The sequence below is a fragment of the Cyrtonyx montezumae genome, unplaced genomic scaffold, assembly GCF_038088225.1.
Source record: "Cyrtonyx montezumae isolate F1298 unplaced genomic scaffold, pur_monq_1.0 scaffold_8, whole genome shotgun sequence".
In the NCBI taxonomy this organism is placed as follows: Eukaryota; Metazoa; Chordata; class Aves; order Galliformes; family Odontophoridae; genus Cyrtonyx; species Cyrtonyx montezumae.
In genome coordinates, this window is record NW_027072089.1 from 93930741 (window position 1) to 93958643 (window position 27903).

Sequence of the window (27903 nt, forward strand, 5' to 3'; positions counted from 1 at the left end):
TACTTGTGCAGTGTTCTCTCTTCAGTGCTGACATTAATAACAGTCTCCTGTGTGTAAACTAAGTAGACATGAACCAGAACAGGTACCAAGAGCAGATGTTTACATTAGCACATTGCCAATTCTGCAATTTTCTGACCAAAAATCCACTTCAGCTGTTACTTTAGACCTGTGTTCTGTACCACTGTCCACAGCAGGCAGTGTAGAAAAGGAAAGGGATGGAGAGTGATAGGAGATGTAGAATGCTATAGACACCTGCCAACATTTTCATGACCTTCATACTGCTTCATGCCACTGCTTTCCTGGTGAAATGGGGTGAATTACGTGGTGTCTTCCTTTCTAGTTGGGTAGCGATTACAAGATTTGCTTTTGTGACTCTGAGCCAAAAGGCAAAGGCCTGTGAACTCAGGGCAGGAGAAAATGAGGGCCACATTCTTCAGCTTTCTCCTCCAAGCTCTCACACAGCCAAACTCTTTGATGTAAATGGAAGTGCTAGCTCAACAGATGCCTTGGGCCTTTAAAAGGCAAAACAGAAGAAAAAATAACCACAACTGAAAATGTGTAACTTTTAAAACTCCTTCAGAGGGAGCCTAGAAAACTATTCTCAGAGAATACCAAATACCTCGGCTGCAGGAAGTGAGAGCACTCAGCATGTTCAAGGACCAGCTTGTGCTGTGGCTGGAGATTAGGTTCTGGCAGATTTTGATGCTTGTATGACTAAGGCTGTAGAGAGAAAACAGTCATGTTCTGGGCTGGGAGGGGGGGAAAGCTTAGCACAGACCAAGAGTAAGCTTCCCCTGGGCTGTGCCATTGTAGAGAACTAAACAGCCTGATGTGGATGAGAATGGGCCTAGGCTGTGCATTATCTTTCACAACGTATGCAAGGGAAAGGAGGGGAAGCATTTGTGAAATTTACAGATTTCCTGTTATAAAGCTTGTATGAGATACCACCTCAGTATTTGAGCGTTGGTGGGTATAAATGAGGACCTGCTTCATGTTCTGCTTCATGAGGAGCTCACCATCCATCATTTCTCAGGTTGCTATAATACAGCATTTTAACATGTAGAAGTACTCCTGATTGTGTTCTATCATGTCTGGCAAAGCTTTGTTTCTCTGGCTAAAAAACAGGAGCACAACTTGAAGGAGGAAAAATGCCTTGCCAAAGGCTAGACCAGTAGGTCAGTGATGGGGGGGGGGCTTTGCTATCTAGTCAGGTTCCCTGGCCATACTGCCTATCTAAATAATGATTCATTTAGTGATTGGGCTCCTCTTTGATCCCTACTGTATAACAATGAGGCTTTGGAGTGTTTTATTGTGCTATTAAAACGAACTCCTACTAGGGAGGTGGAAAAGGGGAAGGTTTACTAGACAGCTGTGTTTGTGGTGAATTGGCTTTGTAGCCTATTTTTTTTTTTCCCTCGACTGTCAGAATTGAGGAAACAGGTTGCTAATGTAATTACGCTTCATTACAGTTTAGTTTGTGGCTTATTTTGAAGCCTTTGTTATTTGAGTTCTTTTAAGTCTTGTTCTAGAGCAGCACAACTTACTTCCGTTTTAGACTCTTTAACTAATGTTAACTAATGACTGCAGAACTGTTCATTTATTTGTTATGAATTTTTGTTGTTGGGTAGGATCACTTTCAAAATACCAGAGCCTGAGGACATAAGCTCTAGGAACAGTGTGTGCTTGCTACCAGTTATTTATGGACAGCTTACTTGGGCAGGTGGGTGCGCATCGACTGAAGCTGCTGATCAGTGCTTGAAAAGGTGAAGTGGTCCAAGGGGTATAAAGTGAACAAATTGCTGGAGATGACACTGAGAAGAGTCCAGAAAGGCAGAAAAATCAGACAAACACATCTACGGAGCTTTCCATTTTCAGAGTTAGCATGCAAAAGAAAGCAATCTAATTAACTGCCACTAGCAATAATATTTGCCTTTCCCTGTGGTTTTCAGAGTGTTGCTCCAATGCTCTTTTGTTTGAGTTAGATTTCTGAACAAACAAAATGAGAGATGTTTACACAAGTAGGACAAGTGCAGAGATAGACAGGATAGCTGCAGTGTGTTCGGATAGCATGCAAGTCGAAATTTAAATATTTGGTTTCTATAGTCAACATGAATGTCTGCTTGATTTCTTTTGCATTGTTCTGAAGTGCTGTGGACATAAGAGAGAAATACTTGCTTTCCCCCCCTTGCCCTTGTCTGTTAAAACAATAGAAGTTTGAAAAACAGGGCCAGTCCATCAAGCAGTATAATGGCTTGTGATGCTGATTCTCTTTAAAGAAGAACGTACTTGATTTTAGTGTTAGCTTTTCCTTAAATTCCTCAGGAATTCATGCATGCAAACCTGATTTGATGGGCATCCGGAAATGTCCTCTGGGCTGCTAATACAGTTGTGCTGCAGGCTTTTCTTCAGCTGAGAGATGTGGCAGGTTTTGAGCTAAGCTTTCCAATGGTATTTAAAGTATATGACTTCTTTTGTTTCATTCAGGTATTAGTTCAAGGAGAGCTGAAGTAATGAGAAGTCACCATGGAGGCGCAGTCCCATAGCTCTACCACGACAGAGAAGAAAAAAGTGGAGAATTCCATCGTGAAATGCTCCAATCGAACAGATGTCAGTGAGAAAGCTGTTGCCTCCAGCACAACTTCCAATGGTGAGTAACAGCAGGAATTTACTAGCAGCCAAACCTACAGTAATTTTATGTTCACTGCATTCCTTGTGAATTGAGTGAGCGTTTGCACCTGGATCAGTGTTTGTTCTAAGGAAAGGCTAAAGAAAACAAACAAGGGTGGTGGTGGTGAAAAAGCGATAGGATACAGTATGTCCTATTTTGGCATTATCTTTTTCTTCCAAATGTTCTATTTTGAGATGTAAATGTGCTAAGTTATTTATTATAGGAAGTTCCTGTTTTTGATGTTTTAGAAATTGTCTTGATTAGCCTGGCAGGGCTTGCGAGTGCTTTGCATTTTGCCCTTGAAATCTATATTAGTAGTTAGATTGTTACTTACTACAGAAGAGACAGAAGCAGACCTGTCAGAATTTACGGCAAAATGTTTTTGTCTTCTCCTTTCACAAATAAGCTTGCTCCTCATAAAGTGCTGCCCCCACCGTCCCAAAGTCATTTAATGGACAGCAACAAAACATTATGCTACGAGTGTATCCCCCCACGAGTTCACTTCAAAGTTGTGAACATACAGCTTGTTGATTTGCAAAAAAAAAATGTAAAAAAAAAAAAGAGTAATTTTCTTAATTCACCACAGAGATTACCTCACTTGAAAATTTTATGCATTTTCTGCTCCTCCAGAGAATGTGTGAGCCCAACCCCTGCCCTTTCATTTTTCAGTTTAAGAGGGCTGAGTGTATTGATCCATGATAGTGAAAAACTCCCTTTGCAGGCTAGGAAAAACACTGCTTGAAGAAGTGTTGTCAGAGTTTGTCCCTGTGGGTTTTGGGTAGCTGCAAGTTAACTATTGTAGGGTTTTTGTTTTTGTTTTAATTATTTTTTTTTTAATTTTTTTTTTTTTGCAAATCAGTCCAAGAATTGCTAAAAGTGGAAAATGAGTTTCTGCATATTTTGGAGAGTCCTACTGGATTCCTGGCAAAACATTTTCTGTCTACCCATTCTGCTTCTGTCATTCTCACTCAGATATCTGGTCTTGTGGTTCAGATTAGTTTTTTACTTTGATAACTTGAAGAAAGGTTTGTGCTTTCGGAGAAACATCTGTGTCCAAGTGGAGTAAAGCACAAAATCCATGAATCCTGCAGCCATTTTAGAGGGAAATCTCTGTGGGTCAGTAAAAAAATAGATGGCACAAGTCCCAGCATCCTTCTGTGTGACTGGACTAAAGATTCAAAGCAAACTCAGCACCTGCTGACCTAATAGTTTTGGTTGATCCCCACGAGAATATCAAAACTGTTGAACGGCTATGGAAAAAGTTGCATCAGTTTTCTAAGGCATATGAAATTAGATCCTCAGCTGGTGTAAGTCATTGTAGATCAGTTGCTGTCAATAGAATTACAGAGGTTCGCATTAGCTGAAGAACTCCCCATTGTGGTTTTTTTTTTTGTTTTTTTTTTTTTAATAATAGGATTTTCCGCATTGGCCCAACTTCTCAAACAGATGCACACTTAAACACATATGCATGTTCTTTGATGTCAGGGGTTTATACTCAAACTCAGTATTGGCACACATCTCTTCACTGGGCTGGCTTTAACAGTATCATCAAACATTTAGATTAGAGAGCTAAGAGTAAAGCCTTCATGATGTTTTTACCTAATTCTGACACTGGTTTACTGAAATCCTTTGGTCAGATCATTTTCTGTGTCAATTCTATCAGCTTAATGGGAGCGTTAGTTCTTAACTACCTGCTGCATCTCGATGGTGTGTTTTACTGCATGTCAGGGTCACCAAACTCCCAGGAGCTGAACAGATTCTAGGTGTAATTAATAACATTTTTTTGTCACTGATTTTCTCCTGTTAATGGACTGAGATGCTCATGTGATACACATCCTGGGGCCTGAGCCTGTATTTGTTTAGGGTAATGTCAGCTACCTCTGTTTTCAGTGAGTGAAGGCTGGTTTTGCAAGAGGCTTTTTATATTTGGGGAAGTCACCAGAATCTCCAAGGCTTTCTAATCTACTTTCACGCATAACCAATCAAACAGTTTCCTAGAGATGCACGGTTGGGCTTTAAAAGAATAAAAAATTCTATTCCTTCCTGGGCATGACAAATTTCCTATTCGTCTAAAGGCTCAATGGAGCACCTACGAAAACAAAATCGCTACCAACATTTTAGGAATTTAAAGATGAATTGTACTGTTGCAATATTTTGAAGTTTACTTTTTGCAGATGTGATTGTAATTATAATGAATTCTGGTTATGAGGGACCAATTTGCATAAAAGCTTGAGCTTGCATCACATTTACATCTTTTATTCTTAATGTTGGAGCGAGTATTACTACAGGAACACCATCAGTTGATACAGGACACCACTCCTACAAAACATGCAGGTTTTGTTGATTCAATGCCTCTTTTTTGCAGAGGGCTATGGTTATTATATGGTTGTGATTTGCATTTGAATGCTCTGTTTAACAAGGTAAGATACCTTTAAAAGTACCAAAAAGATCTGAATGTACTTGAATGAAGTTTGTAGGGTAAGATGTACTTGAGAGAGAGCTGTTGGAGAGACAGCTCTGCTGTTTCTCAGAGTACTCAGAACTTGGATCATAGGTAAGTTGTTGGTTACAGGTTTCATGAAAAGCTTGTAATCATGAGAAGATGTACCATTGATTGCAAAGAAAATACCATTATTTCAACAGTGTCCAAATGTGGGTAACGCACCCTTTAGTAGGAACTATTTTAAAATGAATACTGGGCATGGAAACCTTCTGAATCTTACCACGTGCAAAACAGTTATTGAAGAGCTTGCTGAAAACCCGTGTGCAAGGAAACTAAGGTGGTGATGGTGGAGAGAAGGGCAGCTCTTGTTAACGCCAACTCTGCAACAGAAGTATGAGGTCCAGGCCTGTTGATACCCCTTGCAAAGCACTGGATGCCCCGTAGTCTTGAACAATGATCAAGCATGGGCCATAGTTTATGTTAGCCACTTCTGAGTTACAGTGATTACTTAATACAAAAAAGATTTCTTCTGTACTCACCTAACCACACTTTTGAGATATCACTAGGATGCTTACGCTGTATTTGATAAGGGTCTGCCAGTGTTTCCATTATCAATGCTTAATTGCAGAGTTTTATAACTAAGCCATTAAAATGTGCTCCAGGCCCAAAAATGTGGAGAAGGTCTTAATGCTGGAGCAAATTAAAACTTCTTTTAGGACACGTGATCAAAAAAAGCTAAAAAATACTGATCCTAGCTTGTAATAATGAAAGTCTTTGGTGCACTTTGATGCCTGGTGGGACTTCGTAATTTGGAACTTCTCTTACTTTGTTTTGAATTCGTCTTTGCAGGCTTTTGATCTTTTCTCCTCCATGCTTCATTTTGTGTATACTAACAAAACTGCACACAGTTTGCTGAGAAGCATTTCTTTGCAAATTGCTCTTTTTACTGCTTCTTTGCCTGACTGACTAGATAAAAAGAAGAAAACTTACTAACGGAGATGGTCTTTCACAAAAGACTGTATGAAAAAAGTTTTTGCTAGAATATAAAATATATTTACTCTTGTGTGTTGTGATTTGGTGTGTTTACATTGATCTGCTTTGGCAAACCAACAATAATGAATAAATACTTATTTTATGTCATGGCAACATCACTGGTATTACATTGGAACAATGAAGCTAGAATCTCATACCAGCATGCTACCACAGTGCAGTGCTGTCTGGCCTGCTCATTTCCTATCACATTTTATCATTAAAGGGATAGTCTGATGGTATTGGAAGGACTCTGTTCCCCGTAATGTCTGAGTTTGGCTTAGGTCATCATCCTGAAAACTGTTGCGTGTACAGAAAGGCTTCAATATAGCTGTGCATGAAATGGATTTCTGAAGTATATGTGAATATTTTCATTACAATTAATTCTGTGCTCCCCCTGGGGAGCCTTCAGCTACTATTGCAGGCTGTGAAGCCTGTTTTTTTAGGCCCGTTTTGGGTATGGGTTTTGGTGGTTTTTGGTGTTTGCCGTTTTGGGTGCTTTCTTTAACACTGAGTAACTCTAATATTAAAAACAGTCCTAAAGTGAACACATTCAGCATTGCAGGGGTCTGCATGATGAGTTGCCTTGCTGAAGTGCACTGGATGCCAACAGTGCACATTGGCAGAGGTGTGTTTGGTCTCAGTTGCTTGTGAGCTGTCTGGTTGAGCATTGTGCGTGCTTCTCCACTGTCACAACTGGCCTTGGAAGCTGTTGCTGCCATCAGCAGCATGCTCAGGTGGCAGCATTGTGGTCAAATCTTCAGCTTCACTCAACAAGTCCTAGGGCAGATGCCTCATTTTGGGTGCAGGAATAGCACCTCTGACCCTCATACGGATAATTGGCCTGCTTAAAGTTAGGCGGTGGCATTAATGCTGTCATCTCCAAACTACACCCCCCTTTGTGCACATGTACATTTTTTGGTGTTGACTGAAAAAAAAAAAACAAAAAAAAACCCATGCAAATCCAACACAGCCCTTAGCTATATGCAATTTATTTATTTTTCACTGAATCAGTACTATAGATATAATTAATTATTCATTTTATTTTCTGAAAAGTACAGGGAATTGCTGTGTAGAAGTGAATTAATGCTTTTACAGTGCAAACCTGCCCTGTGTAGCATTGCTTGGAGAACATTAGGAGATTATAATACTGTGTTCAGCCTTGATTTACTTACTGTTTAGCTTGTGAGTTTTGTCAGTGACTAAGATGTTTTCCTCTTTTGCACATTTTGGCTCTAAACTGATTTTTTTAATGTTGAATTAAAACAATGCAGTTATTGTGTAGAGACTTGTTCAGTGTCTGACAGGCAAGCACTTATTTTCAGTTTGATGTGTTTTGTCTAGATTTTGACCCATGAGCTCGTTCCAGTGTAATCTGATATTTCTTATTAACCTGTTACTCTGCCTTAGAAAAAAAGCTAATTATAAACGTATGTAGGTTGTGGACTTCACTACCTTTATCAGAATCATAGTTATTGGGAACATGCTTTAAGGCGATAGAAAGCAGAAATTATTATCTTAATGGTGATGTAACTTAAAACGAAGCTTAATGGATGAATAAATGAGAGGAAGTTCACTTGTCCACTTTGATTCTTTGAGAAGAAGAGTTGGCTTCATCTAGGTCTCTTTTTTTTCTGTTTTTCTTTTTCCTAATAGTTCTTTAAGGATTGATTGTGGGAAGTATGTGGCAGTCTGCAACTCCATAGGAATCATATTTCCTATTTAAACTTTCAGTTGGTTGCCTGTCCTGCTGCTTGCTTTCAAGCTCACCTTTAAGTAGGTGTTAATCATAATGCCCATTCTTGGCCCCCTGGTTGGACTTGTGTGCTCAGGGTCCTGTTGAGAGGTCAGGGTTCAAAAGAGATTGTTGAGTATTGAGAAACATTGCCTGCATTACTTCAGTGGCCTGCAAACTGAGCCCCAGAGTGATTGTATGAGATCTGATCCCACAGAGTGGTCTGGAGATCCTGCTTCAGAAGGTATGGAGGGGCCCTACTCAAGCCTCATTTTCAGGTGAGGGAGGAAACAACAGTCTTTGTACTTTTGTACTAAATGTCAGATCTTGGAGGGGAAGTGACAATCTTCAGTGTATAGACAGCAAGGAAAATATTCCAGACAATTTCAATCCGTAATGGTGATGCGGAGTAGCGTGAAAAGTAAGAGTAAAGTGCTCATATGCAATAGTACCAGAAAATCAGGACAAAGAGCTAAACTAAAAAGGTGTTGTGTAGCTTTCTGTTCTGTTCCAATAACTGTGCCCAGGTCCTAAGGGAATAATAGCAAATAAGATACCTATCCCCTGTCCTGGGGAGAGTCAGCCCTCATGAGGCTTTGTATGTATCGGAATCTGGAGTAGTGAAGGTTGTAATTAAGTGTGGACTGTCTGTCTTGGCATATGGTAATCTGATATGGGCAACAGATTAAATACGTATTCATTCAGAGTAATGCACCCATGGTCCTTTATGCTTACTAATAAAATTTCAGTGATCAAGTTAGGGTTTGCCATCAACTGCAGTAACTCATTCTGCCTGATGCTATTTTCCATTGTTATTCCTTGGTGAGCCAGCCCTACCCGTACCCTATTCTGAAGCAAATGATCTGCAAGTGCAGTATGGTATTGCTTCATTAATTCTGCAGAGATTTCCCTCCTTTCTTTTCCCCCTTCTTTCCCCTCCCTTTAGTGGTTAATAGCATAAGGGATATTAAATGTCAGTCCTGCTGTATCCCTTTGCAAGTTCCAGAAGGAGATGATTGAGTGGCTTATCCTTGCAATCACTGTAATCAGTAAGTAATGACTTAACATCCTGCTGGATAACATGAGGTGGAATGGGCAGAAAACAGTTAGCAGCACAATCTTGCCACCTGAATGAGGTGAAGGTTAAATTTAGGGAATTATGTACTAGAAAAGGTTGGTTTGGTTTTTCTGAGGTTGGTTTTCCTTTGTTTTCCTGAGAGTGGGAAAAAAAACCACCAACAAAATCCCACCCATACACCTAACCAACCATATTAGAGACATACCTGGGTTCTGAAGAGATAAAAAGAGAGTAAAAAGAGATAACAATAAAAAGATTCAAAATAAGTTTTTACTCTAGGGCATTATGCTGTGGAGCCTGTGTTTTGTAGGAGCCCAGGGTCACCTACCAGACCTCAAAAAATTCAGATATTACGCTCCCCACAGTAGGGAGAGCAACCTGGAGGTTTTTTTTATTTTTTCCAGTAGGAAAAAGGCTGCTGGAAGCAGAAGCTGCAGGCATAGTGTTAGCCTTCCAGAAAAGGACTCTTTTTTGGGGTCTCTGAGAAGACACCAAACTTGGGAATTTGTGAGTGAAAGAGCAGTGTGGAGTACATGTTTTTCATAAAGTAAATAGATTTTTTAAAAGCATCCTTCTAATTGACTTTAAACCAGGCAACCCCTCTGGCGGATGCTGTATTTTGCTGTACAGCTTGAACTGTGTAAATTAAGGCAGTTGATATAATTAAGTTACTTAACAGGTTTTTAAATGGCATTCATCTTTTTGCTTCTAGATGCTTTGTTTCTTATCTGTCTCCAGTTAAAAGGAAATAGTCTGGCATCAGTGTTCCATTTTATTATATTCCCACTCTTTATGTTTCCATTTACTTTGTTCATTTTCTTTCTTTTTTATTTTTATTTTTTAGTTATAAAACCTTATATAGGAATAGTTACTGAATGTGTACTCCAGTAAGTGGTAGAAGTGTGCTTAGGGTGTGGTATGTGACTATCTATGTTAAAACTACATTCTCAGTGTTCTTTCCAAGTCATACTTCGTTATTTTGGGTGGTGGGAAGTGGGGGGAGAGAGATACCATCCCAGTTAAGGGGACTGAGATGGATTTTATTGCTTTGTTATTATCTTATTTCCCATTAAATGTCTTTGCCTTTGATGTATATTGCAAGTGGTCACAATTTGATTTGCAGGTTCTGTTTTTTGTTCTTAAGGCTGGCAACACAGAAAATTGTTGTGTAAATGTGATCTGGACCTACAGATGTATGCATATTTCAAGTGTGCAGAGGCACTTTGAAGAAGAGAAGTACACAGGAAATACTGGATTTTGTTCAGATGATTTTAAAATTTGACTTGCGAGTCTTTAGGGGACAGATTTTCAAAAAGCAGTTCCTGATCTTCTGCCTGCCATCAGCTGGAGTCTTGCTACACAGGAGCTGTCTACGCACATTCTTTGCACATGCCAACCCCTTAAAATATGCTGCTTTCCATTGATTTGGTGCGACTTTCCGTGCATGTAAAAACCGTTCTGCTTCCAGCTGTGTGTAAATATGAGAACTTTAGTCCCACACATGCAAAGCCGGAAAAGATGTTAAAGATATGTGGATATACCAAAACAAGGTGGGTTTTTTTTTCCTTTTTTGTTTTCTGTTTTACAGAACAGAACACATTTGCACTGATGAAGTTTTTTCTGATACAAGAAGATAAATTATTAGAATGTAAGCTGGTATTATAAACTGTGTGCTCTCCCTCTCTCACCCTGTTGTGTGCTGGCTTTTCTGTTCTTTTCCAGCACGGTCTCATGCATAACAACAGAGGATTTCACAAAAAAATTTGCAAAAAAGTTGCTTCTGGTCCTGAGCAGTTGTGTTTTTCACTCCTCTCAGTCTCTTTTTGTTCCTTCTTTCTCTCCTTTTTCTTCTCTCTTTTCTTTTCCTTCTTTTTTTTCTTTTTTTTTTTTGATAGTTCTTTCTTTTAGTTTTCAGAAAGTTAAGTTCCATCCCAATTATTAAATCTTCGGAGACCATTCCCACATGGTTCTGTAAATGGTAGCTTCATCCTGAGTTCTTTCATCTCTTTTCCTGTTCTCCTGGCTTGACAGTTGAAAAGGTCTGACTGTGCCACACAATGGTTTGATTGGTTTCTCTAGGGGAGGCTTTACCCTGCCTCATCATTCGCCAGGCAGGTGGACCAGAAAGTCTCTTGATTCTTTTGTTGCCTCTCAAAGTCCGAGGTCTTTGACTGAATAAATCCTCCGTCATGGGATAATTTGCTAAAAGGAGCCTGAAAGATGTGAGAGAAAAGCCTCACTACTTGGGTGCTGAATTAATGAAATAACTGGGCCTTGGAGTTTGCAATTGAAAAATCACCAGGAATGCAATGGGTGGAGACAGGCTGCAGAATGCAAGGCTGTTGCTTCCCCGTAATAAACTAGGAGAGCTTTAACTGAGACTGTGGCGGGCAGCCACCAGTTATTTGCATTTTAGCCCCGTTCTGTAGGGGAAGCCCAAGCCGAATAAAAGCCATTTTGGTGCAGCCTCTAGTTAGTCATTAGATTATTACAAGGGGCTGGGAAGAATTCCATATGACAGAACTAGGGTTGAGTTAACACAGGACGAAAAGTAATTTACAGATAGGCTGTCCTCAGCCATCTTTGTAGACCCTGATAAGGTTTCATTTCAGAATGGATAGGCGACATTTCCACTTACGGGCCCATTCTGCGACACCTGTGATAACAGCTTCTGGATCCTAATTGAAATTGGTTTCAAAATGGATTTTCACTTTTCTCTGTCCGTGGAAAATATTGAATGGACTCAGAGCTGCCACAGAGAATCCCAGGCCTTGGAAGATGGAGCAAGAAGCCAGGATCATCTTTCATAACTGTGTCGATGATATGACAGTTTTGTTATCTGTCTTATTAATGAAATCATTGATCACCTGATGAAGGAGATAATAAACTACATTTTGCTGGTGCTCAGGAAGCTCAATTAGATTTTTTTAAACTATGAAAAGGGGGAAAGCCAAACCGAAACACTGAAGGCATGATTTTAAGGTCTATTTACAACTTCTTTTTTGTGCAAGATTTTTGGACGGAAGAAGTCTCTGTGACCATAAAATGCTGCCTGCACGTTGAGTTTATCTAAAGTATAAAGGAGGCAAGAAAGACTGGCACTCGTGTTAAGACTCAGTATTGTTTTTTGTTTTTAACAAACCACACTGAGTAAATAACACTTTAGTCCTAGTAAGTGCCATGGAAACTCAGATGAACTGGGAAACAATGGAGCTCAATTTTGGCTGAAGTGGGATTAGTGAGTCCTGAATCCCTGGCGTGGACAAAGGCTGCTCAGGCAGCGGACAGACGCTTGCTGTGAGGGTGCTTCTCAGGAAAATTATTTCTTCTTTAAACCCCGGTGTCAGTCTGTAGGTGTCATGGCCGCTCAGGCATCATGGAAAAATAAGTTTCTTTCTTTTTATTTTGTACTGATGGGCTTTGGAAGATTTTTTAAATGCAAGCAAATGTACTAAGCGGTTTGAGCGTGCAGGCTTGAGAAATAAAATCTGAAAGAATTTTGTGGTGTTGAATTCCTGCTTGTTTTCTAATTATTAGAGAAAGAGGTAAATCTGTTGTTTGTAATCGGTTGCTCTGGAATGCATACTCTATTCCTCAAGGAAGGTGGGAAGGGGTAGTTTTTCTGAAGAGGGATGCCGGTGACTTCTCGTGTTTCACTGTGAATTGTATCCTAGGTGTTTCTTCAGCCTCTCTGCTGGTGTGGGTCAATCCAGCCCTCTTTTTAAGCTTGAAAGAGGAGCTCTGATCAAAGGCTTTAATGATGTCACTGATCTCTGGTGATTGATTAGAAACAGAAGTTCTGGAGCATTTTGCATGTCTGCCTTTTCCTTATCACTTCAGATCCATTAGTGCCTGTCCATTAGGGTACCTTTCAATCAGGGGGAAAAAAATCCACATGCTTATATATATATGTGTGTGTACGCGTATATAAAGAAAAAGAATAGCAGGGCTGATAGCCTTCGCTGTCTGAGTTATAAATGTATTTTTCTTCATTGCAAAAGGAAACAATTTTTATTGTTCTCTACTGAAACAAGGGAGTACTTATTAATCGCTAAACTCTTGGATGTAATTCTCCAGTGCTTTTCTGCAACTCCTCTCACAGATTTAAGTACTTACAGATCTCTGTCTTCAGTGGGTTGTTGGCAGTTTTTACCTTCTTTACCCCGAATGAAGCTATTCCCTGCTTTTTATGTTTTTGCTGTGCTGCAGTGCACGTTAAGATCCACTGTGTGTGTCAGTGCTTAGAAATATTTTCTAATTGAGATTGAAAAATAAATATTTTAAATACACGTCTTTTGGAAGTGCAGAGCTATCCAGAATACACGTTAAGCTGTTAGAAAGGAAAAACGTCTTTAATTCCAAAAGTAAGACAGGTCCTTTGATAGTCAGCAGCTGTGAAATGGTTTTTCTCTGTAAGTAAGGGTGGTGTGTGAGAGTGATACAGGATGGAGTGGGAAGGGTTGGAATCTGACTTCCCCGTGGCACAGATGAGGAAAGTGGGCAGTGTGAAGCTCGCATCTCTTCAAGAATACCCTTCTTCTAACAGTGTATTGTGATTTAAATTAGGAACTCAAAAACTCTGCATTGCCTTTAAAAATCTTGAGGTAATTAATTTTTCTGGCAAATGGAAGCTTTTAATATGTAGGATAATTGAAAAATATTAATGTTATTTTCATGTTTCTCTTTTCTACTCTCTTTTTTGAGAGGTTGGTTCATTCCTCTCTCTCTCAAATCTCCTCTGCTTTCTCTTCTACTGTTGTGCATTTCACACCAGGAGATGACAAGTCTTGTGATTGCAGCAGAGGCAATTGAAAGAAAATAAAAAGAGAGTTCTTTTTCTGTGGTGCTGGCCCATGAACATACCGTAAAAATTGGATTAGACACACCTAGGGTTGGGATTGATTGCATCTTGAATGGGAAATTAGAACATCTGAAAAATTCCTTTTTGGATAGAACAGAAGCACAAGAAGGAAAACTTGGATGGAAACCAGAGAAGAACTGTAAATCACCATTAAAGTTACTTCCTATGGTTTACCATTGGCTGTCAAAGAAAATTGCCTTGGGCTTGTTTATAGCTAATTCTCTCTATAGAAAATTTCAATTTGTGGACTGGCCTCTGAACGGGATTGATAACTGTTTATAGACCAGGATGAGTATCTAAAGATAACAGATAATGCAAATGAGCCTTTTTTTGATAAGCCAGGAAAGCAATTATGGATACAACTTGGTTGATGGATTTCAGAGTGCCTTTGCACAGATTATAGATTTATTTTTGCATTATAGTTTTCTTAACAGTGTTAGAGAAACAAAATCAAAGTCATTCAAATAGAACCGAGAAGATGGAGCAGTGGATTACCGACTTTCCTACTACATGTGAAGATGGTGAATCAGATTAAAAAATAAACAAGCAATCCTCAGCCTTCTGTGGAAAAGAAAAAAAAAAAGATTTCTCAAAATGTGCACTTAATGTTCAATTTACAGTTTCATCCAAAGTGTGTTAACCTAGGAGTCCTATATGGCATGCGCAGCCTACTCCAAATTTAATTAAGATTATATATTCCATGTAAACTTTGTTCCTACTTTATTTTTAGAATTTGTATTACTCTTTGAGGGGAGGAGCATGAAATCTTGACCTTGTGAGTTACAGCCCGAGTTCTCTCTCAGACAGGAAGCTATACTATGGAAGTGATGGAACTTCGTACGTCTTAGTTTGGCAACTCTCTGAAAGCACAGAGCAGCACAATGTGTATGTCCAGAATAGTTTTACATATTGTCAAACAGTAAGAAAACCAATCTCTGAAGGTTAGGAGACAACCAGTTTTGAAGTTATGGTTCAAAACAGGCAACGTGAATTGCAAAAGTGAGATTAGGATAAAGGACCCTTAATTCTATAAATGTTATGGTAAGGTGCATGCATAGTCATAGCTTAATATTGTTTGTTAGTGTTAGGACTAAGCTTTTTTTTCATTTGAGACCACAGTCCAAAACTCTCTGAAAAAATACAAGGGTTTTTAGCAACTTGTGATTCGAGTTTTAAATGTCTATTCTTATTTGTACAGTTTCCTTCCTCAAACTGCTGTCTTTTATTTGGTTCTTGTTAGTATAAGTTCTGGTTTCCTGGCACTCTTCATCAGTGAAGCATAACCTCCAGCTTTGATATAGGACCCAATCCTGACAAGATCTGTTCTGATGAAGATGTCCTATTTTAAAGTTATTCTTTAGGATCCGAAAAAAATAAGTTAATTTTATGAGTTAATTGCCACTCAGTTTTAATAGTTAAGAATGACTTATAATTTAAACTACTCTGTCTTTCAGGGATTTGGTAGGATATGAACTAGGATATGAACTCTGCTTCTATCATCATGTCGGGGCACAGCTGCCATTATTTCTATGGGAGCAGCAGTGATTTTTTGGGGTTTTCTTTTTTAACTGATATTTAAATACTCATTCAAAATTGCTGTAAAATTCATCAGTTTTTCAGAGGCACTTTTGGTAGCTTCAAGACAGTTCACACCTCTCCTTGGAAAGTAGAACTGAAAAAGGTATCATTTTGCTTACAGAAATACCGCCTTAAGCTGTTAGCCAAATATTATCTTAAATCTTTTCTAAATCTGTGTGTGATGAATTATTTCTCATCTTCAGAGACTTTGGCTGAAGAGTTAGAATGGGTATGGGCTTCTTTCAAACACAGTAACAGGTTGAGAATCACAGTACCTCTGCCAAAAAATCTGCGTATGTGATTCTTCTGTGGAACTAGAATCCCTCAAGGGATTTCTCTCAATTTAACTCTCAACATTTGTCCCAAATGAAGTCAGTGCCATGTTTTCCAACTGTTCACTGAAGGAAAATATTTACAGTAGGTTTTTTTTTTCATACTTTTAATTTGATGTGGGTGAGCATCTTCTTCAGATGGTCTCTGCCCTTGAGCTTAAAAGGTCTGCTCTAAGGTACTATTTTGTTTGCTGACATGATAGAGGTTAATGCTGCTGATATAAGAATAGGAACAATTTAAAATGTCTATTCTCAGCTTTGAACGCATCTTAGATTATTCTGAGGGTACGAGAAGGTAGGTTGGTTTTGCTCTTTAAATTCCCTAAGACCTCTTTCTCCTGCCGTCTAATAGAAATTCGCTTTAAATGCTTCACACATTTTCTCTGGAACTACAAAAACTTTCTTCTTCATCTAAGAAATAAACTCAATATGAAGGATACCAAAACATCTCAAATAATGCGAGTATTTTAAGGCACTGTGGTTTATTGCTACATTTATCTTCAAGGCTCAAAAGAGATGATAAAAGGAAGCCCTCTCTTGAAAAAATTCACATTATATACGGTCTATAAGCGAATAGTATTTTTAACAAAAATATCAAAAATTCCACCAGGTGTTTCACAAGAGATAGAGAGAAAGGGTGGAAGAAAAGAAAAACAGGAAAGAAAAAGAAAGAACAGATGGAAAGGAAGGCATGAAAGTAAGATCTCCATGCTCCTCTATGCCACTCACATTTAAACAGATTCTAAATAGATTTTTTAGTTGTCATGTTTAGATTGAGAACCTTTCATTATTTTAGTATTTTATCTTTGCTAGACAGAAGTAATTGCTTTTCATAGGACTAGTACTTCATCTGCAGAGGTGCAAGAGCTTGTGAGTGGGTGTGGAAAAGTTGGTACTGAGCAACCTCACATGAATTTTTGTAGTAGGTAAATACCAAAACAAGACTGTATGTCAAGCTTCTCAACTCCAGTGTAAAATGTTACCTGTAGGATTTAATGTTAGATGTGAAGAGAATCCAACAGTAGGTTTTTATTTAAGTGTCTGATGGTGATTTGGGCTGCTTCTTTTGTGTTTGCCTTTGGCCAGGCATATTGTGAGTGAGATGGGTTTGCCTTGAGTGTGTGCTTGGTACAGATGTGATTGGCAGCCCTTGCAAGTGCAGATCTTGTGCATGGTCTGGTCATATGCAATACTGCATTTTATAGTGCTTCTGGATTTTTGAGGAACACAAAAGCCAAGGCAGTCTGGTCGTGAGAGACCCAGGGATAATCTCATTTTAACATGTAGCATACCTAACCAATGAGAAGTTTAGAGAATGGGTGGGGAAAATTTGTGTACTTTGTTGTTGGGCTTAAACTGTCTTTTAGCAATATAGAGAACAGGGAACAGCTTTTCCTCGGTTTTGCTGGCAGAGTTGAACAGGGTACCAGCGTGTGCATCTCAGGCTATTGAGCTATAACTGAAATGGAGACTGTTTAGATGTTAGCAACAGTTGGTTCTTCTCTAAAATGTAAAGAGTCTTTGAAGCTAGGTGGATGTTAACTAACATAAACACAAGACATAAAAAGGTATGAAATGATCTCACTGAGAATCTCTTTTGCAGGTTTCTTTACTTCAGGTTGTATGGCTTCCTTTCCCTAGCTCAGCAGGTCAGGTGGAGGCAGTTTCCAGCCTCCAAAAATGAAGCATAGAAATAAAAGTGTGGAGGTGCTTCAAGCAGCATTGGTAGTGTTGCTCCTTCGTTTGTTCCTTTCTCTTAGATAGGTACAACTAATCCAAACTTCCTGTAACGAGAATAGCGAAATGTGTGACTACTACTGCACAATCCCAGTAATACCAGTTTGTATCCAAGAACAGAACTGGGAAGAAGAGCTGGAAGGAAGTGGAAATAAGAGGTTGCACTTGGAGTTTATAGTTCTTTCATTATTATTATTAATTTGTACCCTTTTTAAGTGGTCTTTTACAATGTTTATTATTTTTTAATATTCTTAGAAGGCTTCTATTCATAAACACTTGTTTTTATTTCAGCACTGTAGACATCTGCTAGGGACTTAAAATGAAAAGGGGATCACGGAGATAGTAGAAGGGAGGAGGATGTTTGACGTTTTAGGGTCTATGAGTGTTATGCTCAGGAATTGAAAATTGGCAAACACAAATAGGTGTCTGTTCATTCCCATTCTTCATTAAAGTGCATGGGTTTTGTATCAAATGACTTTATTCAGCACTCAGAATTTCAAACACCTTGAAAATGGGAGACTGCAGACAGTTGAATAAATACATTGGACAATTGCCCAGTTCTACTGCTGCTTATATAAGCTTGTCTGTGTGCTCTGGGGAATACTGTTTTGTAACAAGTCCTATCAGGATGAGTATCACTGTGTTATCCTTTGGTCTGGGATGCCAGAAGTAGATGAGCAGCGAAGATGTTTATGATGGCTGTCGCTATTTTCTGGTTTAATGGAAGACACTCATTAAGGGTCCTTTGCCAAATCAGTATGCTACTTCTCTCTGCTTTGTTATCATCTGAAAATTGCATGTAATGTACATTACTCATGATAAATAGTTATGGTTGAGTTATAAATTATTTTGCAATTGATATGTTTGTGGAATTGCCTAGGTGATAATTAAAGCAACTTACTGTGGAGCCAGTATAATGAAGGATGTGCAGAAGACTCCCATATTTTTTTACTACTTTTACTGAGTTTCAAGAAATGAGGCATTGCAGATTGTATGCTGGACTTTTAGCTGTGCAGATGTTTGTACACCTCTTAGCTGTTATACATTTAAGGTGAGATTTGGGTTCTTGTCCTTATCTCCATTGGACAGTTGTTCATGTCAGACTAAAAAATCTGAGAGTTTCACACTTCTGCTACCAGTAAATTCACCACTAGAGCAGATGAGAATGTCTGTGAATCTGTTACCAGATTTCCTGATGTCCTTGGTGTGGTACTAGTTCTTGGAGACAGCTGTTTGTGGGGACCAGACATTTCTCTTAGGAATGCATGTGCAAATTCCTCATTGGAACTTGCAAAAGAACACGTTGGTTGTACCTACACGTGATCCAGTTCAGCACTACATCCTTTTGCTTGAGTTACTTCATGGGGAATTATGAAGTCATGTTCTCTTAAGTCTGTACCAGTAGGCAGCAATCTAACTTCATTATCTGCTGGCCTAATTCTCTGTTAGTAGTTGCTGTCAGCTTGGAAATAAACCCATACAACTAGGTACTGAAGCTGATGATGCTGATTATTTGCATTTTATAGTGCTTGTTGAGGGCTGGAATGCTCTGAGGACACCTGTGAGATTTGGTGGGACAAGGACAATATATCTTGTGCTGTGTTTCAGTGTAAAAAATCATCTGATTATCTGTGATCCATAGAGACATTTAAGATGAATATTATTTCATGCAGGAATGCAGTTCTGGCAGAATAAGTGAGACTACAGCGGATCAGATCTGCTGTGAGTAGGGTGATGAGGAGGCTGGCTGGGGAGTAGGCTGGATAATGTTGGTTATCACTGAATGGAGGTGACACAGATCAGCTGTAGGACTATACAGCAATTGCCATGGTTCTTAATTCCTGGCTGTTTCCCTAACTACTAGGGTCCATTCTTCTTCCCTGAGTAGTCCCTTTTGTTCTTTCTCTGAACCCACTAAGCTGGGTGGAGGACGTTTTATTGTGTCATGCATTCTGAGCTGCCACTAATCCAGCCTTTTACTGTAAAATTAACTTGAAACAGTGCTTGCATGAAGATAATGACCTGACCTAAAAATCTCAAATCCACACAGTGTGATGTTCTCTTTGGATGCTTCTGGTATCCCTGGAATCATTTATATATAGGCACATTGGCAGAACTGGAACATTTCATGTAAAACATCCATTTAAGAATAGATTTGTAGTTAGTTGAAACTTTGAGGAGATTTTTTTTTTACTTCTTTTCGTGATGTAAAGATGTAAAAAGAGATTTCTTCTTATGTTTTGCAGTGTTGAGTGAATAAGAATAAAGAAGCAGGTGACAATCTGGATGCGTGAATCTGCGCTGGCAGAAATGTTAGTTCATATATATAGTTTTTGCATATACTCTGGGAGTTACTGCTAAGTTAATATTTACTTCTTGGAGAGTAAATGTCAGTGTTGTGTCTGAGAGCTGCTACTACTGCTTCAGTGAAAGAGTTACTTGCTATGTCACCAGGCATCCTTCAGGGCAGGCTCCTCAAGTTTAGAAATGTTGTGATAAGGAGCTTGTGATAAGTAGCTGGAAACAAAAAAAGAGCTTTTTCAGCAGCTTTACATAACTGGATTGCTTATTTACAAAACTTTAAGCCTCTAATGTTTCATAAACAACTTCTTAAGTGTTTCTCTTTTAACATCTTCAACGTCATCAGTTGGCATCACTGAATTCTTGATTAGAAGCTTAATTTCGTTAGAGGAGGACACCAAGAGAGAGAATTCAGCCGGGGACTTCCAGATCTGTCTTAGTTACCTTTACTTGTAGGCTGCATTTGGTCTAGGCAGGACTCTTTCACAGCCAAAAGACAGAGGGCTTAGCTTGAAGTATAACAAAGATGTGCTTGTGGGTAAGACGTACAAGACTAAAGGTTTCAATATAGTTTTGGCTGAATGCTGGAGAATGCTCAAAAATGCTCTTAGGTATCAGATCACCATTTCATTCTTTGTGAAACACAACTCTGCAGCGTTTATGCAGATAAAATCTCCTAGTTACTCTCTACAACTACCTGAGGGGAGGTTGTGGTGAGGTGGGAGTCAGCCTCTTCTTCCACAGAACTAGCAATAGGACTAGAGGGAATGGCCTCAGGTTGCACCAGGGAGGATTCAGGTTGGACATTAGGAAAAATTTCTTCTCCAAAGGAGCAGTTAGGAGCTGGAACAGGTGGAGTTACTGTCCTTTGAGGCGTTCAAGAAACATTCAGATGCTGTACTGAGGGACATGGTTTAGTGAGAACTGTTGGTGATAAGTGGATGGTTGGACTGGATGATCTTGGAGGTCTTTTCCAACCTTGGTGATTCTGTGACCTCTGTTAAGGGCAATCTGTGGGTGCAAATAGCATATTAGTGCTGAGCACAACTTGCCATGCATTTGTGCACCACTTCTCCCTTGCTTGCTTCCCACTAATGGAAGGTGGTTGTCACTTTACAAGACTGTGAGAGGGAATAGTGGGATGCCATCTGGCAAAGAGGCCATAGTGTGAGGCCACCCACATCTTGTGCCTCTGCCTATAACATGAGGTAAACCCCTTGGAAGGTGGATTCTGTGGAGTTTGGGGCCTTATCCTCCAATGTGTTGAAGTCTCTATCTTTCTGATGAGTCTTAGCAAAACATAGGAAAACAGAAGCAATTAACTCACATGAGAGATGCTACCTCATGTTTTGCATTAATGACTGCTGAATGTAAGTAATGAGATGTCATTCAGCATTTAAATAACTTACTAGAATTGTGATTTGTTTTTGTATAATTTAAGTGTGTCTGCTTGCCTGTGGCTTAGTGTCTTTAGTATCTCTTACTAGTTCCTTATATAAAGGCTAGGGATTAGATCATAGAACCATAGAACTGTTAAGGTTGGAAGGGACTTCAAAGCGCATCCTATTCTAACATCTTCCTGTGAGCAGGGATGCTTGCCACTAGATCAGGTTGCCCAGGGCCTCATCCAGCCTGACCTTGAACGCTTTAAGGGTTGGAGCATTCACAGCTTCTTCAGGCAGCCTGTGCCTGTGCCTCACCACTCTGAGTAAATAATTTCTTCTTACACCTAGCCTACATCTACTCCACACAGGTTTAAAGCTGTTATCCCTTGTCCTACCACTACAGGCCCTTGTAAAAAGTCCCTCTCTAACTTTCCTTTAGGACATTTAGAGGTACTTGGATGGTGCAATGAAGGTTCCCCAGGGCCTTCTCTCTTCTCTTCTGAACAACTCCAGCTCCCTCAGCCTGTCTTCATAGGTCAGGTGCTCCTGCGAATGATGAGCAGATGGGTATTCAGTTTCTATGCTTTGGTGTGGATGCTGGCTGCCATACAGACCCTCCGTACGATTTTTAGCTTTGAAACAACTGATTAGAAAGTGTTGGTTTTTCTCCTCAGTGCTTGGATTGAATCTACTGGGATTTTGCATGGAGTGAGAATTTACTATACAGGTGATGCTGTGCAAACATGTAACATGGTGAAATGTAGCAAAGCAAAGCAGTAAATATCAACCAGTGCAAACTTCAGTTGTGACACATCAACCATGCTCTTTTACATAAATGTGCATGTTTTTGTTTTTTTCTTAACTTTGTAGATCATGTAACAAAAGGATAACAGATGAATCTAATAAATATTTCAACAAGTGCTTTCATGTGGTGTTTATGGTAAAATAAAATTAAAACTTGTTGCACATGGTAGTTTTTCAGGGAAATAGATTTAAAATAATAATAAAAAAGAAGGACAACACCTCAAAGGCTAGATGTAAGCATTTATGTGTACCAAAGGAAATTTTTAACAGAAAGAAAAATAAAAAATAAAAAGAATCTGGATTTGCACTTCAGAAATGATACTGTCTTCATCCAGTTCATAAATGTGAAGCTGAGGTGAAACTACACAGTTAAACTATGATGTGACAAAGGCAATATATAACCTCTTTAAAGTCTATATAAATCAAACCTTTAACTTGCTGCCTCTAAAAGGGAATGCCTAGAGGATGCTTTTGTATAAAACTTTTTTTTTAAATTCTATTTAAATGTAGATTTTTAAGGCCTTCAGTATGGTGGTGCATCTTTGGCAATGAAATGTTAATCAGGACTCTTTAGTAGCAACATGGTTGGAAGATAAAATATTTAGTGCTGTTGTATATTGAGCCCATGTTCCTCAAACACATGCCTGCTCTACCTCCTCCCCCATTCCCTAGTCTCTTTCCCTCTTTTTTTTTTTTCCATCAGAACTGTAAGGAGTTATTTTAGTTAATATTTGGACAGCTGGTCTGTGTTTTTCATTACTAATAACCTAACTTGATTACGTTTCTGGCATACTGCTAATAGGGAAGTGTAGTATCTTGTACTTTGGTGACTAAATCTAGATTATTTCCAGGATTATTCCCTTTTCCCCCATTTGTCCTATGTTTCTAAGTGCAAAATAACGATTTTAGCTGTTAGAGCTAGGTAAGTTTATTTGAGTATATTTGTGATGATACTAGAAATCTGGGCCTGTACTAATTTTATAATTGACTGTACTAATTAGATTATTCTTTGGGTTTTGATTTTAAATGTTAAAACCAAAATATTGCAGTGTTCAGGTGTGTGTCCTGAAGCACACAGACTTCCTAGTAGGAACTGGATTATTTAAGCTTGCAAGTCTAACCATATGCATTGACTGTCCATAGGATTTGGGCAGAAATAATAATCAGATAAATTAGTACATCTTTTTAAAATGATCTTTTGAATAAAGAAGCATAGAAAAAATAATTTTGTTCTTTTTATGTCCCGTTACAGTGAGCCTGAGTTGTTTTCCTTTAGTGTAATGGAGTCAGGGTGTGCTCCAAGTGTAAGAATTGTTTTACATAAATCACATTTTGTCTAAACTATGATTGTTAATTTTTGTCAAATTATTCTTGTTGTTTTCTTGATTATTCTTGATTATTTTCTTGATTACCTTGATTTTATATACATGATAAAGGCCATAACAGTATAACGATTGTAATTAAAATGAGATTTTCATGAGGCATTACACTTCACAGTCATGGGTGATCCCCCTTGACTGCAAGACTTTACTTCAGCTGGCTTCTAGCATGTCAGCTAGAAAAAAACAAACAAACAACAGAGTAATGAATGAGATCAGGAATTATTCCGCTATGGAATGGCAATGTCAGATTAGGCCATAGGGTCCACTTCCAGTGGAGTCAGAGCACGGGTTTGAACTGAGAGAGTGAGGGAAGTGAGGAAGACTGTTCAGCATTCTTGCACTGGCAGGCATTTAGTATGGGCATTAGCATGAGTTTATTCTTTGCTTTGTCTAAACTCTTCTTCCACAGAAGTCAGTGAAAGTTTTCTTAAGCACAAACAGAACTTGATCAGTACACACAACCTGATGTTCCTTCTTTGTGCTGAAAATACTCATCACATGTTTATTTTTCCCTCCTTTTTAATATACACACAAAGAAGAATAGAATCAAGGAGACTATCATAAATCTTTGATGCTCTCCCAGATTTTATCTGCTAGGTGTTTTTTTTAATCAAGAACATAACCTCTTATCAGCTGTCCCATACCGTTTGTTACAGCTGGATGGTACTGTGCAAATGCAAACCAAGCTGTACCTTCAATATCAAAAGCCAATTTGTATCATAATATGTCCCTTGGGGATGGTAAAGTATTCCATTTTGGGAAGTGCTGCCATATTCTGTCAGTCTCATGGTATTACTATTTTACACAGGCAAATTAAAACCAAAGTAACAGGTTTTCCAGTACTGTATTGAGCAGAAGACTAGTTCACATACTTTTCTGATATCTTTGCCAGTCTCTTCCAATTCTGCAGGAATCACCAAAGCGTGAGGAGAACCATGTCTGTGGCTATTGTATGTTTGGACTACTCTTCCCCCAAAAGAATGACTTTTGTAAAGAATGAGCAGGCTGAACAGAGTGAACAACCCAATTCTTTGTGGGTTTCAGATTGCATTTTATCCTGGTGAGTCCTGAGATTTTAGAAGGACCCATGTTCAGCAGTTCTGTGAGAAGAAAGTGTTTCTTGCTCCATTTCACTGAGAGTGTAACCAGGAAGTATGGATTTAACTTCTTTTTTGTTTAGTATAGTGCAGCTGTAGCTCCGCTTGTCAGTAACAAAGTATTTTGCATTACATTTTCTTAGTTGTATATAAAATATTTCATCTCCAGACCTGAAAACAAAACAGGCATCATGTTAGAATGCAATAAAGGTTGGACTGGATACTGATAGTGAACTCATGGCATTGGCAGACTATTTAAGATTGGGTTGGCAACTAAACAAGATGATAGCATGCCCTAAGAGGGCTTTGTTGTAGAAGAGGTTACTTTTGTTCATGAAACTTTTATGACACATGGAATCGTAGAATGGCTTAGGTTGGAAGAGACCTTAAAGATTATCTAGTTCCAATCCCTTTGTCATGGGCAGGGTTGCCACTCACTAGATCAGGTTGCTCAGAGCCCCATCCAACCTGGTCTTGAACTCCTCTAGGAGTGGACATCAACAACTTCTCTGTGTAGATTCTTCCAGTGCCTTGCCACCTGCTGTTTACTCCGAAATCTAAGCTAAATTTCCCCTTTTTAGTTTAAAGATGTTCCCCTTGTCCTGTCACTATTTGTGTAAAAAGTTGGTCTCCCTCCTGATTATTAACTCCCTTCAAGTACTGGAAGGTTGTAGTGAGGTCTCCCTGGAGCCTTCTCTTCTCCAAGTGAAACAGGCCCAACTCCCTTAACCTTTCTTAACAGGCGAAGTGCCCTAGCCCTCTGATCATCTTTGTGTCCCTCATTTGGATTTGCTCCAACCTTCTTGTGCCCCAGGCCTGGATGCAGTACTGCAGATGAGAACTGACAAGGGCAGAGTGGAGGGAGACAATCACCCCACTCTTCCTGCTGGGCATTTCTCTTTTTATAGAATCATAGAATCATCAAGGCTGAAAAGGAGCTTGAAGATCATGCAGTCCAGCCAACAAATAGTTCTCACTGAACCATGTCCATCAGTACAACCTCTAAATGTTTCTTGAATGCCTCAAGGTACAGTGACTCCATCACCTCTATGGGCAGCCAATTCCAGCTCCTTACTGCTCCTTTGGAGAAGATATTTTTCCTAATGTCCAGCCTGAATCTCCCCTGGTACAACCTGGGGCCATTCCCTCTAGTCCTATCAAAAGTTAGTTCCACAAAAGAAGAGGCTGACTCCCACCTCACCACATCCTCCTTTCAGGTAGTTGTAGAGAGTGATAAAGTCTCCCCCGAGCCTCTTCTTCTCCAGACTGAACAATCCCAGTTCCCGCAGCCCCCCTTCTTAAGACCTGTGTTCCAGACCCCTCACCAGCTTCATTACCCTACTCTGAACATACTTCAGGGCTTTGATGTTTTCATTGCAGTGAGGGGCCCAAAACTGAGCACAGTACTCAAGCTGCAGCCTCACCAGTGCTGAGTACAGAGGGGTGATTGCTGCCTTGCTCCTACTGGCAGTGCCATTTCTGTTACAAGCTGGGATGCCATTTGCCTTCTTGGCCAGCCGGGCACTCTGCTGGCTCATGTTTGGCCAAACATTGACCAACACTATCAGGTCTGTTTCTTCCACAAAGTCTTCCAGCCACTGTGCTCCAAGCCTGTAGCATTGCCTGGCATTGTGGCCAAAGTACAAGACCCGACACTTGGTCTTGTTGAACTTCATCCCATTGGCCTCAGCCCAGCTATCCAGCCTGTGCTGCCTCCTCTGTAGGGCCTTCCTACCCCCGGGCAGATCGACACTTCCTCCCACCTTGGTGTCATCTGCAGACTTCCTGAGGGTGCATTCAGTCCCCTCGTCCAGTTCATCAATAAAGATATTGAAGAGGATAGTTCCCAGTACTGAATCTGGGGAACACTGCTTGTGACCGGTTGCCAGCTGGATTCAACTCCATTCACCACCACCCTCTGGGCCTGGCACTCCAGCAAGTTTTTTACCCAGCAAAGAGCATACCTGTCAATGTCACGGGCTGCCAGCTTCTCCAGAATACTGTGGGAGAGGGTGTCTGAGGTTTGCTGAAGAGTAAGTAGACTACATCAGCAGCCTTTTCCTTATCCATCGAGTAGGTTACCTGATCACAGAAGATCAGGCTGGTCAACCAGGACCTGTCTTTCATGAACATTCTTTCCATGTTGGCTGGGTCTGATCCTCCAGTTGTCATTTGCGTGCCAAGTGGTCTCCCTCAAGATGGTCTGCTCCATAACCTTTCCTGGCACCAAGGTCAGGCTGACAGTCCTGTAGTTCTCGGGATCCTTCTTACAGCTCTTCTTGTAGATGAGAGTCACACTGGCAAGCCTCCAGTCCCCCTGGACCTCTCCAGGAATGCTGATATATGGTGAAAAGCAGCTTGGCAATCACCTCTGTCAGCTCCCTTAGCACCCTCAGGTAGATCCTGAGGATGCAGCCTGGGGTGTTGTTGGCCTTCCAGGCTGCAGCAGCACTCTGCTGGCTCATACCCAGCTTTTTGTCCATCAAGACCTCCCAGTCCTTCTCTGCAAGATGTTTCTCAGTGAGTTCTTCCAGTCTTAGGCATATCTGAAACCTATTGATTATAGGCCAGCCAAGGAGAGGAGGAAACTCCTTTGCCATGATTATGGTTTCTCAGACTCTTGCATCAGTTTTATCTCAGTGTTGCTTCACTGAATGGCACTTCTTGATTTATGTTGGTTTTGAAGGAGATTGGAAAGAAGTTTTCTGTGTTTAGTTCTATAGCACTTTTCATAGTGCACCCTTTGGAAGTGGTTTCTGGCAACTTCCTTAAGATTTGTTGAGCGCAAAGAGGGATCCTTAAATTTTTTAAAAGCAATCATGATTTGCTCTGGCTGTAATCAACTCCATCCAGCCTTTCAGTCACTGTGCACAGCTTCGCAGAGCCTGTAAATGCTGTTCCCTAATTGCTTCTGAGCAATAAAAGAACTCCTATACTAACCAGATCTTTAAAAAAAACCACTTAAATATTAAGCTGTCTTTTATGGTTTAAATGAGGCAGCCTTGTTGTGTATGGAGTAAGAACTCTGAACCAAACCATTTGCAATCTGAGTGTGATCATCTTGCTTTTTGACTCTAGATTTGATTCTTTCTGGTCATACTGTTTTTGTGTGTAAAAGGAGGATTATGTATTCAACAGCTTTCATACTTCTTAGATACTTTTGTGAAAGAGTGCATGCATGGGATTATCAAATGTACACATTTAAGAGGGTACCTCAGTATACATGTACCCACTGATGTGCATGCTCTGCTTCCCTGAGGACTTCGCTTTTGCTCAGGAGACAGCTATCTGGCTGTTTCACTTTATCAGAAGAATCTTCCCTACTTTTTCTTCCATTATCCACCTTGGCAGCAGAAGGTGCAGAGGAGTCAGGGCAATAAACCAACTTGGAGCCTTTTCTACTAGCTGTCTATAAGAGGGAGATACTCTAGATGCCCTCTGTCTGGAGGTGCCCAGGGTAGTATGCTGGCTGT

General features: G+C 39.8%; 1 protein-coding gene across 1 annotated transcript in view; it reads left to right on the top strand.

The window, feature by feature from the left end:
* GLI3 (GLI family zinc finger 3) overlaps positions 1 to 27903 on the top strand; it is a 200914-nt gene that overhangs the window by 10661 nt on the left and 162350 nt on the right. The window contains exon 2 of the mRNA XM_065753078.1: positions 2485 to 2647. Coding sequence (XP_065609150.1) covers positions 2524 to 2647 — 124 coding nt within the window. The 5' untranslated portion in view covers positions 2485 to 2523. The remainder of the gene's footprint in view (positions 1 to 2484; positions 2648 to 27903) is intronic.